The 12,875-nt window shown below is 41.9% G+C and overlaps 1 protein-coding gene across 3 annotated transcripts in view; it reads right to left on the bottom strand.

The window, feature by feature from the left end:
- The window catches only part of SPEG (striated muscle enriched protein kinase), a 1,422,155-nt gene that overhangs the window by 555,713 nt on the left and 853,567 nt on the right, over nt 1–12,875 (bottom strand). For all 3 annotated transcript variants that reach the window (XM_086954403.1, XM_086954404.1, XM_086954405.1), the window contains 2 exons: nt 11,240–11,412; nt 9,348–9,460 (listed from right to left, as the gene is read on the bottom strand). In XM_086954403.1, coding sequence (XP_086810529.1) covers nt 9,348–9,460; nt 11,240–11,412 — 286 coding nt within the window. The remainder of the gene's footprint in view (nt 1–9,347; nt 9,461–11,239; nt 11,413–12,875) is intronic.

The raw sequence follows: 12,875 nt of genomic DNA, 5'->3' as shown, positions 1-12,875 counted from the left end.
CGACTATGGGAGCCAACCACTCTGTTGCCTCCACAGGCTCTATCACACCAGTAACTAGTAACCTGTCAATCTCTTTTTGAGCTGCCTCTTGCACACTGATGGGAATCCTCCTCACCTTGGCTGTAATGGCTTAAGCACCAAGTTTGAGTTTAATCCGGTAACCTTTAAAACAGCCTAATGTATCACTGAACAAACCCTCAAACTTCTTTACAAACTTGTTATCAACATTCTCAATTGATTGTACTTGCACAGGGGGTTTACCATTGGGATTGAGAATGATACCCAAACGTGCTTGGTGAGTCCAACTCAGTAAATTGCCTCCTTTCTCCGACACATGAATTTTAGCATCAGTGAATCTTCCATTGCATTCCACACAACTCATAAAATATCCCAACATTTGAATTGGAGCTCCTCCAAAGCCTGTAGGTCTAACGTCAGATTTTATCAATTTGATCATACTTAAAAAATTCCTCTCAAACTCCTCCTTAGATATGAAGGTGAGGTGAAAGCATGAATCAAATTTCATTTTAATCTTTACATCTCCCACCTTGACCCACTCAGAAGGATGTTCCACCCCACACTCATTCACTTGAAAAGAAACTTCTCTCACGTCATTTCTGTGGTCGGTTTTGTTCCGAAAACGACAATTCCTTGTGAAACGACCCCTTTTTCCACAATTGCTGCAAAAAACCTTGAGAGCAGGGCATTTTCTTGCATTAGCTCTGTGACCAAATTTACCACAGCAATAACAGGTTCCCTGAAACATCATTAAACCTTTCTTTTCATAATGCATATTAGCCACCTTATTTTCTTCCTCTCTACACTTGTAATAAGCAGTATCAGAATTTTGTAGTGTCAGATTTTTGTAACGCCTGACATACAACCTCTTCTACTTTCTCTACAAGACTAGGTGATTTTCCCACCTTACTCAACTCACCAACACATTTGAGCATATGTTCCACACGTTTAGCAGTAAGCATTACTTGGTCTAATGGCGGCTCATTTTTAACCAAAGCTCTTCCCTTATTTTATCACTGCAGTATCTTATAAAAAAATTGATCCTGTATTCCCTCTTCCACAAGCTCACCAAATTTTCAACTTGAAGTTAACTTCCGTAGTAAGGTCACAAATTCCTCCAAGGTTTCCCCCTATCCTTGTCCTCTTAACCCAAAGTAATATCGCTCCATGATCGTGATCCCCTTAGGCAGATAATGTAAATCTAATTGTTTGATGCATATTTCATATTCATTCAACCCCCTTTGAACTGCAGGGCTCAACTGTGGCAAATTCTCTAACACTTCTTGCCCCTCACCAACTAAACAGTGAAGTAGTATGCCTGTTTCCTCTCTGCACTCAAATGAGTGCCACAAACTCATGCATAATTTTCAAATATTTGTCTCAATTTTTTCCACTTCACCAGAGGTCCCCTGGATTAGATAGAAAAACAGAGGTGCAGTTACATTTTGCATTATAACAACCCTTAAAAAAGGATTAAACAATAAATGTAATACAGATTTTCAACAACACATTTTCCTTCCTTTTCCTTTTTTTTTAACACACTTATAACCACATAAATAAAAAATATGTGTATAAATAATGAAGATTCCCACCAAGACTTGTTATCAAATACTTTAAATCTCCTTAAAATGTTCCAATATAGGTGTGCCAGTCACCGGGATGACAAGTATGTCAGATCAATTAAGAAATTGAAGTATGCCTTAAAACACAGGACAAAAGGAGTGCTTGTCACAGTGATGACAGGTGTTAAGTTTTCCTGAAAACAAAGCACAAACCTTCTTTCTTCTTTTTTTTTAAACGAGAATTCTCCAAAACGCTGGATCCTCAAAATGGCCGCAGACGTCCTCAAGTAAACCTTCTGCTCTCTTTCTACGGTCGATGGAGCTTGCTTTCCGGTGATGGAGAGAAACAGCTTTTGGTCTTGTTTCTAGAGTAAATCGTGCACGATCAACCAACGCGTCACACATCGTGACCCGCAGACAGGCCCCTGCATTTTAAACAGCAATGCTCTGCCTCATTTGAAACTGCAATATCTCCTGGCACGAAAACTCGACCAACCGCTCTACCCTGCCTCCCCGACCTCCTCCATCGATGTATCCTCGCTGCCTCCACCAACCTACTCCGACAAGGTAGATTTAATATCTCTTGTCTTCCTTCAATTAATCTTCCTTTGCCGATTTTTCCTCAATGTTGGGGTTGCTTTACCTCACGATCTCACTCAATCGTCGCCACTGTTATAAAGTAAGCGGGACTACTGGAGGGAAGTTCAGGAGAGGCTTAACTGTGTAACCCCATCCATCGACAAGCTGGCCAACTGACCAACTCAGATCCCTCTGAAGTCCTGGTTCCACGCTAGAACATAGAACGTGGAACCAGGCCATATCACAACCGGCAAACGAAGAGCTACATCCGGGGGCGTGACATGGGCCCCGGCAGTGGGGGGGGGGAATACTCCTCAGGGGCCCCAACACATTCAAAGAGACCCATATTCAACCCAGACTTTTTGAATATTTGTGTGCTATTGGAGACCTGGGGGGCCTTATCACATTCTGCTGGGTGTGTGGGGGTGAGAAACATTATTCTTTACTCTGCTGTCTGGATCTGCGTTTGAGAGCACATTTGCAGGACCACGGCCCGCCCCAAAAGCAGAGTGTATCCTCAATCACCCCAAACCTGCTCCCATATTAAACACAAGTAGACACAAACGCGACGCCCGCACAATGTGGTGTGCAGAGAAGAGCATTTCACTCCCACCCGCAAAGTGATTTACCTTGTTCCGGTACTTTGGTGTGTGAGTTGGTATGTGGTGTCTGTGAGGAGGATCCCTGTGTAGTTTAGATCCTAGATGAGCTGAGAATTATGAGCAGAAAAGCTAAAACCAGAGCTTGTGTGCAAGTGTGAAAACGGTGGGAGTGAGAGACTTTAGGGCCTGGAAACGGCACAAGAGTGCACCCGCAATATTATATCTTGTGACAGCAGGAATTGTGCACAGTTGTGTTTGCGCAAAGTACGGTGGTTGTACGTGCTGGAGGGAAGCCCCAATGCCTGATTTCGGGGGTCTGAGAGTGGGGTCATTGTGTACATACTGTGTGCAGGAAAGGGTTTTTGTAAATGACCTCAGGCACTGTGCATGTTTATATTGCTTACATTAAATATATGCTCTTCCTCAAGCGTTAATCAGAAACACATTTCAGATGTTTTTGACTTTAAAACGAGGGAGTAGGTGGGCAGTTTCTGCCCTTGCATCAGGGCCCAAGGCACCCTTGCTGCTTGTTAAGAGCGGCTGTGCACAGGCGTGTGACACTACGGCATTCCTGAGAGGCCTCGATGCAGGCCTTTGCCATATATCCGCGTTAGGCAAGCCAGCACCTGGGATGATTCCTTCTGGAGGGCTGGTGTCTGCTCCCGGATCAAGCTCTTTAGCTGCTGTCTGTGAAACGACCGCCTGCCTCCGTTGGCTGGGCGAAATGTTGAAGAAAATGCTAATGTCTGATAAGCCTTCTCCAGCTTTGGTAGTTGGTCCATTATAACATGTATCGTGCAAGCTATCAAAAACACTATCAGGATCAGCACCATCAAAAGGTGGGGGACTGGGCACAATACAATGGAAAAGAAAGTGAAAGCACGCCATGCACGTGTTCTTCAGAAACACAGTCAAAAGCTATACACGTGCACATCGCCTGTCCGGGCGCATGCACATCTCCCGTCCCCCTCCCAAACAAAAATCGACGACAATAGATGCGCTGCGTCACTAGGTGAGACCTAAAAATTACTGAAGAAGAAGATTACTAGGTGTTGGGAGGTGATGTCTCTGGAAAATTGAATGGAAGTTGGCAGAGTACCGCAATGTTTAAGGATCCTTATCATCCCCACCTAACAAAATCCGAACCCCAGATTACTGGAGGAGTGATCGCAGTTAACGGCCACGACATGTAAGCACACAATAGGTCTCTTTATCCAAATACGTTAGAAGTTAGAAGAGACTTTAGAGGAAATTGCCAAACTGAAGGATATTTTAACTAAATAGCAGGATCAAGAAGAGATTCTTAATTTCACTATTAAGATGGAGAAGAGACTTGAGAAATATGAGGATGAAATCAAAACAAAGAAACACAGAAAATGTTATAAATATATATATATATATATATATATATATATATATATATATATATATATATATATTCACAGAAAAAACCATAGGTTATAGACCATATATAGTTAGGAATTTGCATTTACAAAACCTTGAAAATTCACTGAAAAAACCATAGGTTATAGACCATATATAGTTAGGGATTAGCATTTACAAAACCTTATTTTATTTGCACAAAACCATTGAAATTTCATATATAGTTAGTTGCACTAACTATATATCGCGGACCCGCAATCCACTGCTAATGATGTCACATATTACATCATTCATGACATGGTCAGTGACATCACTGATGACATCACTGATGACATCTCAAATGACATCACTGATGACATCACTGATGACAACATCCAGTGACTGTATGTTTCTGTAAAGTTAAAATATGTCTTACATATTGAAGAATGAGTGGATGTATAAGTGTCTGGATGAAGGATTTAGTAGGTGCATGACTGACTGTATGAGTGAGTGATTAAATGTGTCTCACTGAGTGCATGGGTTAGTGACTAAACTGTCTTAAATTGTGCATCATTATGTCTGTTGTTCTGTAAACTGTTGCATGTGTTGATAAGTAGCTATATGAGTAACTATATGGGTTATTGATTGGTTGCCCAAGTATTTGTATGGGAGACTGAGTATGTGTGTGGGTGGCTGGGAGGTGTATAACTCTGTGCATAGATGTGTGAGCAGTTGATTCCCTAGGTGTATGGGTTCAAAAGTGCATGTAGAAACAGCTGTATGGACAGTTGACTGTGTGCATGAGTATATTGGTGAGTGAATGGATATCTCAGTGCTACATGTCAAAGTAAGTACATATGTAAAACACACTCCACGTGAGAGTTGACATATATAAATAACTGAACATAAGAGCCAGTGAATGTGAGAGTGGCTGTATGAATCATTGTGAACTTGTATCAAGGATTGTATAAGAGAGTAAATATGTGTTAGTATATGTTTGAATAAGTAAGGTGTGTATAACTGTATAGTTGAGGAAATGGAGATGTGATTGATTCTTTGCATGACTGACTAGGTGTGTGAGTAACTCCATGGATGTGTGACAGTCTGTGAGTGCCTGTTTACACTGAGTGTATCTAAGGTTATATTAGAGTCTGAAGATGTATTATCACATAAATGATATCATCAGTGATGTAATCAGTAATGTCAAATGAGATGTCAGTGATGTCATCAGTGATGTCATTTGAGATGTCATCAGTGATGTCATCAGTGATGTCATTTGAGATGTCATCAGTGATGTCATCAGTGATGTCACTGACCATGTCATGAATGATGTAATATGTGACATCATTAGCAGTGGATTGCGGGTCCGCGATATATAGTTAGTGCAACTAACTATATATGGAATTTCAATGGTTTTGTGCAAATAAAATAAGGTTTTGTAAATACTAATCCCTAACTATATATGGTCTATAACCTATGGTTTTTTCAGTGAATTTTCAAGGTTTTGTAAATGCAAATTCCTAACTATATATGGTCTATAACCTATAGTTTTTTCTGTGAATTTCATTGGTTTTTTAAAAGCTAATATCTATAGCTGTAAAATATATTCTTTATTAAGTGACGTATCACGTAGCCCGTGAGACGCCTCATGATGCATCGCATAACCGTGACGTATCGTCTCTGCAGCGCAAACCAAACCCAAAACGTAAGCGCGCCAGAACACGCTTAAAGATATATATATATTTTTTTAACCTTAATTAGACAAAATCCACACGTGCACATATCACAAACGTTCAAAAAACACAATATGTCGGACTCCCGTTACGCTGCCGGTTAGCTGCCCGGTTAACGTACCAGGAAGCACCTTTACCACGAAAAATCGCAAATTTTTTTTCTTTTGCCCCGCAGGGAACTTTAATAGCCCCCTCATCAATCCTAGGGGTTCAGGAGGGGTCTGCCTTACCCCTTTCATTCATTTACACCTTTTTTTTCCACCTCTTGTCTCTCGATCCCACAGAGAGACAAGATGGCGGCCGCTCCAGACTGTTTACAATGTTAACAGCCAATCAGCTTCTCCTCAGACTCCCGTTACACTGCCGGTTAGCTTCCCGGTTAGCTGCCCGGTTAGCTGCCCGGTTCGCGTACCAAGACGCGTCTCTACGGCGAAAAAATCAGATTTTTTTTTTTTTTTTTTTTTTGGCCCCGCGTGGCTTTATAATATCCCCCTCATCAATCCTAGGGGGTCAGAAGGGGTCTACCTTGCCCTCTTTCCTTCATTTCCCCCTTTGTTTTGGCCTCCTCTTGTCTCTCGATCCTACCGAGAGACAAGATGGCGGCTGCTCCGGACTGTTTACAATGTTGACAGCCAATCAGCTACTCCTCAGACTCCCGTTACACTGCCGGTTAGCTTCCCGGTTAGCTGCCTGGTTAGCTGCCCGGTTCGCGTACCAAAACGCGTCTCTACGGCGAAAAAATCGGATTTTTTTTTTGGCCCCGTGTGGCTTTATAATATCCCCCTCATCAATCCTAGGGGGTCAGAAGGGGTCTACCTTGCCCTCTTTCCTTCATTTCCCCCTTTGTTTTGGCCTCCTCTTGTCTCTCGATCCTACCGAGAGACAAGATGGCGGCCGCTCCGGACTGTTTACAATGTTGACAGCCAATCAGCTTCTCCTCAGACTCCCGTTACACTGCCGGTTAGCTTCCCGGTTAGCTGCCCGGTTCGCGTACCAAGACGCGTCTCTACGGCGAAAAAATCGGATGATTTTTTTTTTTTTTTTGGGCCCCGCGTGGCTTTATAATATCCCCCTCATCAATCCTAGGGGGTCAGAAGGGGTCTACCTTGCCCTCTTTCCTTCATTTCCCCCTTTGTTTTGGCCTCCTCTTGTCTCTCGATCCTACCGAGAGACAAGATGGCGGCTGCTCCGGACTGTTTACAATGTTGACAGCCAATCAGCTACTCCTCAGACTCCCGTTACACTGCCGGTTAGCTTCCCGGTTAGCTGCCTGGTTAGCTGCCCGGTTCGCGTACCAAAACGCGTCTCTACGGCGAAAAAATCGGATTTTTTTTTTTTGGGCCCCGCGTGGCTCTATAATATCCCCCTCATCAATCCTAGGGGGTCAGAAGGGGTCTACCTTGCCCCTTTTCCTTCATTTCCCCCTTTGTTTTGGCCTCCTCTTGTCTCTCGATCCTACCGAGAGACAAGATGGCGGCCGCTCCGGACTGTTTAGAATGTTGACAGACACCGGAGAGCCAATCAGCTTCGCATCGCAAAGTTCCGTTACGCGAAAAGTACGTGAACCGGAGCGCTGCCCGGAGCGCTGTTACAGATATATATCTTGTTTTAAACGTTAATTTCTCAAAATCCACTGAAGCACATATATTGAGACCTAGCAAAGGCACATCGGCCTAACAGTCCCTACAATTTTGCCAAGTTTCGTGCAAATCCATTCAGCCGTTCGAGCTAAAAGTGAGGCCAACCGCCCTATGGAAAAATGAATAGGAAAAACGCGTTTTGGGACCCCCCTTTTTTCTCGGCCCCCCCTTGACGACCCCCCCCCAAATTTTCAGGGGCTGCTCAGAAACAACAAAATGTGCCATTTTCCTGAAAATTTCAGCCAATTCCGTCCACAAACGCCAAAGTTATTAGACATAGAATTTTCAAAAGTTCCATAGAGAAAAAATCCTAACTATATATACCTACTGGCTATCGCCAGTAGGTAATATATTATATATATATATATATATATATATATATATATATATATATATATATATATATATATATATATATATATATATATATATATATATATATGTATATATATGTATATGTATATATATGTATATATATATATATAAGAGTATAGGGTGAGGAGACTGAATGAGCCATGGTGAGGGGAGTGTATGAGTGCAAGATGAGGGGAGTGTCTGATTGCAGGGTGAGGGGAGAGTGTATGTGAGAGCAGGGTGCGGTGTATGAGTCCCCTTCTGGTGGTGCTGTTTGAATACAGGGGAGAGCAGTGTTTGTGTGAATGGAGGATGAAGTAATTGTATGAGTTCAGGCTGAGGGTAGTGTCTACATGAGTGCATGTTGAGAGTGTCCGTATGGGTGCCAGGTGAGGCAACTGTCTGTATAAGTAGATGGGGAGGAGACTAAAAGTACTGGGTAAAGGAAGTGTCTGTGAGTGCAGGATGAGTTGAATGTCTGTGCAAGTGCAGAATGAGGAAAATGTCTACATGAGTACAGGGTGAGAAGACTTTAAGAGTACAGTGTGAGGGCAGTGAGGGGAGTTTCTGCATGAGTGAAGGGAGATTGCAGTGTCTTCAAGAGTACATAGTAAGTAAGAAAGGGTACATAGTAAGAAAGGGGAACTAAGGTAGCATTAACTATTCAAAGTCTAACATTTAAAGGAAGTGTTCTCTGTGACACAATCCATATCATCCTGCACCACATACAATAAATGAATAGAGTAGGAGTTTGACACTGAATTAACTCAAAAAGATAGCTGTTGAATAGATAAACGGCCAGTATTACTTTGTTCGGTGGCCATCATGGACTAGTTTTAAGTGCACTACTGGCAACTGCTGCCTGCCTACACTGTGATGTGTGATTTGAATGATGAGTCGGTGTACAGCAGTGACATAAGGACTGTACTTTTCTCATGCATCTGCAGATATTACTCAGACTCATCATGACCACCAATGCAAAACCCAATTGGAGAGATGGGCTTGATAAAGCATCATTCTTGTGGATGGGGCAATGCAGATTTGTTCAACATTGAAAGAATCCAAAGTTATCTCTATTCAGACTCAAATGACGTTCTTAGAGCTCCACAATGTCAAGGAGGCTCTGAAGATAAAGCTTTAGATAGATATAAACACCACCTGTCAGGTGAATTAGAGATGCCTTCTTTTGCTGTTGGAGTTCCAAAATGAGACACTTGCCTATCGCATACATGCTAAAAAGATATTTCTACTCCCTTGAAAAGAAAATTGGACACTAGGCCATTTCCAGCATGTATATTCAACTCCTCACATGAGGATGTTCCAAGAGGATGTGCCATAGTCTTTAGAAAGTCACAGTGCCAGATTAAATTTGTAGGGAAAGTGGAAAGATGCAGAGTATAGAGAACGGTGGCATCGAGGTCATGGACTCTACATCCTTACCTACAATGTCATACCAACGCTCATCTCTTGTCTCCCAACACACCACGGGAGGCTCACCTTGTACCACATGATGTCAGGAAGGGGCTTCCCCTCCACAACCACCACGAAGCGTGCTGTCTCACTGGTCCCAATTTCAATATCTTCCATGATGGATTCAAAGCGAGGGGCCTCTACAGACAAAGAAGAATTAAGTCACTATCACCTGGAGTGAACATTTACTTATGCAAAGAAAGACACATATGTAAAATCCAGAAATAAACAGAGACTGACTGACAGTCATGCAAACAGGTGAAATAAATGGAGAAAGGCAGTGCTGCATAGGCAGATATCCAGGTAGCCTCATCCTGGTTTTCATCATCCACAAGCAACATACATGTAGAAACACTACTGCTTTAAGAGTGTACATCCCAACCCCAGCATGGCCTGGACACACATGGACCCTGCACAAGATCAACAATTGTGCTGACAGATCAACACCCGCAATTACATTTCTTTCTCCTAAGCATTGTTCAGCATTAAAAAGAGGTACGTGATACAATGCTGAAGGCTGAAAGAGTTAAATAACCACTGCTTTGTAATTTTATTACTATTTGTTGGTATGAATTGTAGAGCAAGCGATCATTAGGAAAGCATCCTGGCACTAATGCAATGTAACAGCCGCAATAAAGCTCATTCTCTCTTAACCCCCGCAACATGCAATTAGGGGGAAGTAGCATCCAGCAATGTCTTGTTGAATGAGGACAGACAACTCAGAATTGTCTTGACCACCATGGATTTTGTTAGCCAATGAGGGACATTTGAACTTCACTTTGGCTTGATGGCCAATCACTAAAGGGCTCTGAGAATAACAGACAAGGTTGAACTTCCTAAAGCTACCTGGACAGCAGGGTGTTGAACATGTGGTGTTGAGGAGTGATCAATAAGTAAGCTGGCACTTCCAAGCAGAGACTACAGAGGCAATTACAGAAGTAAAACCTTGTGGATGCACAAAGTAACACGAAAAGTAGGTACTCTTAGAATAAAAATAATAACTTCCCTGAACACACACTATAGAAGAGATCATGCATTCACTAAGGCATTCACCTGCTTTAGTAGGAGCATTAGCATCTCAAACTCCTGCCTTAGAAAACATGCCCATACAACACAAACAAGCAATGGAATGTGCAGCAAGCTACAGAAGAATAAAGGTTTCCTTCTACTCAACATTCTTCACGGCAATAAACAACAGAAGGAAAAGGAATTCAGAGCCATGTTGGAACTGAGGATATCAAAAAAGAAGCTTACGAAAGCTAATATCCGAATGCTGGCTCTGTCGTTAGAGCAGGTAGAGGACAATATCAGAGCTTTCAGTGTTTGTTGTTAAAGGTAAAGTTGCAGCTCTGAACTATATCTTATGTTTTGGAATCAAAAGATGTACAGCCTGCCAGACAACCCTCCTGTTTGTCATGTCCGCCTCTTTATAACAGGTATAGGAGTTTAGCTGAGGCCTCAACTCTCTGTATACTAACAAATAAAACACACTAAACACTGTCAATTTGGGTAAATTAAAAGAAAATAAAGATGTATGTGCTTTGGAAATATCATGTAAATAAAATGATCAGACGGTCAAACCCCTGATGTGTCACCTCCTATCTTCTTTGATTTCCTCCTCTGGTGCTGTCCTCCACTGGTACTGTCCCACTTCATCTGACCCTCTTGCTTCCTTCCCATCCTGAGCCCCAGACTCCACTCTGATCCTCTTGCATGACTAGACCTTTACTCCCAACAAGACAATCCAGGGTCTTGTTTCATAGCAGTGCCTATGATTCTCCAGGTTCCCGGCAGCTCCCTCTAATTCACTCTCAGAGTCGCGTCCTGATTCTATTACCCATCTCTTGACCCGACCCGTTGTCTGACCCATAACCCACTATAAGCCAATCACCATCTGTTTAAGTTCATTTGTCATGTACCTGCTAGCTCTAGGCAGATGGTACACCTGTCCACTCCATACCCATTCTTGGCCTCACAGCTGATCTCGCCAATGTCTTCTTTGCCAACCTTGAAGAGTTTCAGGGAGTGTTGGTCATCATCAGGCATGGTCAGCTCACAGACATCTTTCCTGCCCCCCAGAATGTCTCTGCCCCTGGAGTAAAAGACAAAATTACAGAGTACAACCTGAGCCATGTGTATAAGAATATGTTGGTCTTTGGTTAGTCGCCAAGGAAACAAATCATACATCATTACTGGGCTAACTAATCTTTAACAGTTATTACCATATTCTTATTTTACTCACACATTAGTATCATCAGGCTTCAGCTCTGTTAACTTAAAGTGCCATCTGGAGTTTTCTATTCAACTAGCCCCTGTGATTACACAAAGCTTCAGGCTTTACTGAATAATTCTGTTTGTTGGTGCATGTGATTATATACTGGACATGAATGAAGTTGGATAGCAAATGTCCATGTATTGTTTACTTACACTCTATCCCAGATAAAGTCAGTTCCATTCTGTGTCCCTTCAAGTACACAACAAGATTAACAATAAGAAAGTTTCTAACACACCATTAGTCCATAGTAGTATCTCTGGTTTCTTCATCATCCTAATTTGTGGGCTAGAATTGCATTCCTTACACACCAAAGTCTTTATTAAATGCCAATTTAGTGACAGTCAGGGATTCTAAAAATGTAAATGTGTACACCAGCCTGATTCTTCAAGATGCTCACAAACGCGATCTTTAAATTGCCACTTTTACATAAGATGTGAAAAAAACATTCATGATCACTTTAGAAAAATAGGGGAGTTTTTACATTGAAGAAAATATCTAGCAGCTTTGTGAAAGAGATACCATTTTGTTTGATTATTGTTTCGCGATTCAGCCCGTGGGACTCAGTAATGTGCAGTTTTGAGATACACCAAACATCGTAATTTCAAGAGTAGAGAAAATTGCTTCTACTCTATTTCGAGGTAATCACTCAGTTTTCTCAAATAGAAAGTCTGGCAGCCGAACCCCAATAGTTCCTGACTAATGAATCGGAAGAGCTGGCAGGCCAGATCATGATGTCACGTTCTGATAGCCCTTCATCAAGAGCATCATTTTTAAAAAGGCGTTTTGTATAACAAAGAAAGTATTTACAAATTGCCTATAGAAGGCTAAGTTGGCCAATTTCCGTGTATTTGTTTTCTCAAGGAAATCAGTTTAAATTCAGGAAAGTAGTCCCTTAGAAATATCATAATGACTAGAAAACTCTTTCACAAGTCTATTTTTAAAGGAAGAGCGACACAAAATAGGGGCAATATAGCATAGTAAAAGGAAGCCCGAAAGGCTGGGAAAACTTCTGCTGGTCCATAGCATGCCATGAACATCCCACCATGCCCTGTAGGTGGAAGTTGGACAATATGGTAAAACTGAGTATATTTCCATTTGCTCTTTCTCTAGGTAGGAGGGAGGATTGATTATGATTATAATAAAGGTTCCTCTGGATAAGAAGCAGGATAAAAGGTAAGTATTCCTTTTCTTCAAGAGAATGTTAATTTTTAGTCATAAGCACTGAATAGAATAGCAATCTTATCCCCACTAAAACCAGAGAAAAAACAGCTAAGTGAAAA

Source organism: Lissotriton vulgaris, chromosome 2_1 (assembly GCF_964263255.1).
Source record: "Lissotriton vulgaris chromosome 2_1, aLisVul1.2, whole genome shotgun sequence".
In the NCBI taxonomy this organism is placed as follows: Eukaryota; Metazoa; Chordata; class Amphibia; order Caudata; family Salamandridae; genus Lissotriton; species Lissotriton vulgaris.
This window is presented reverse-complemented; position numbering and strand designations above follow the sequence as displayed.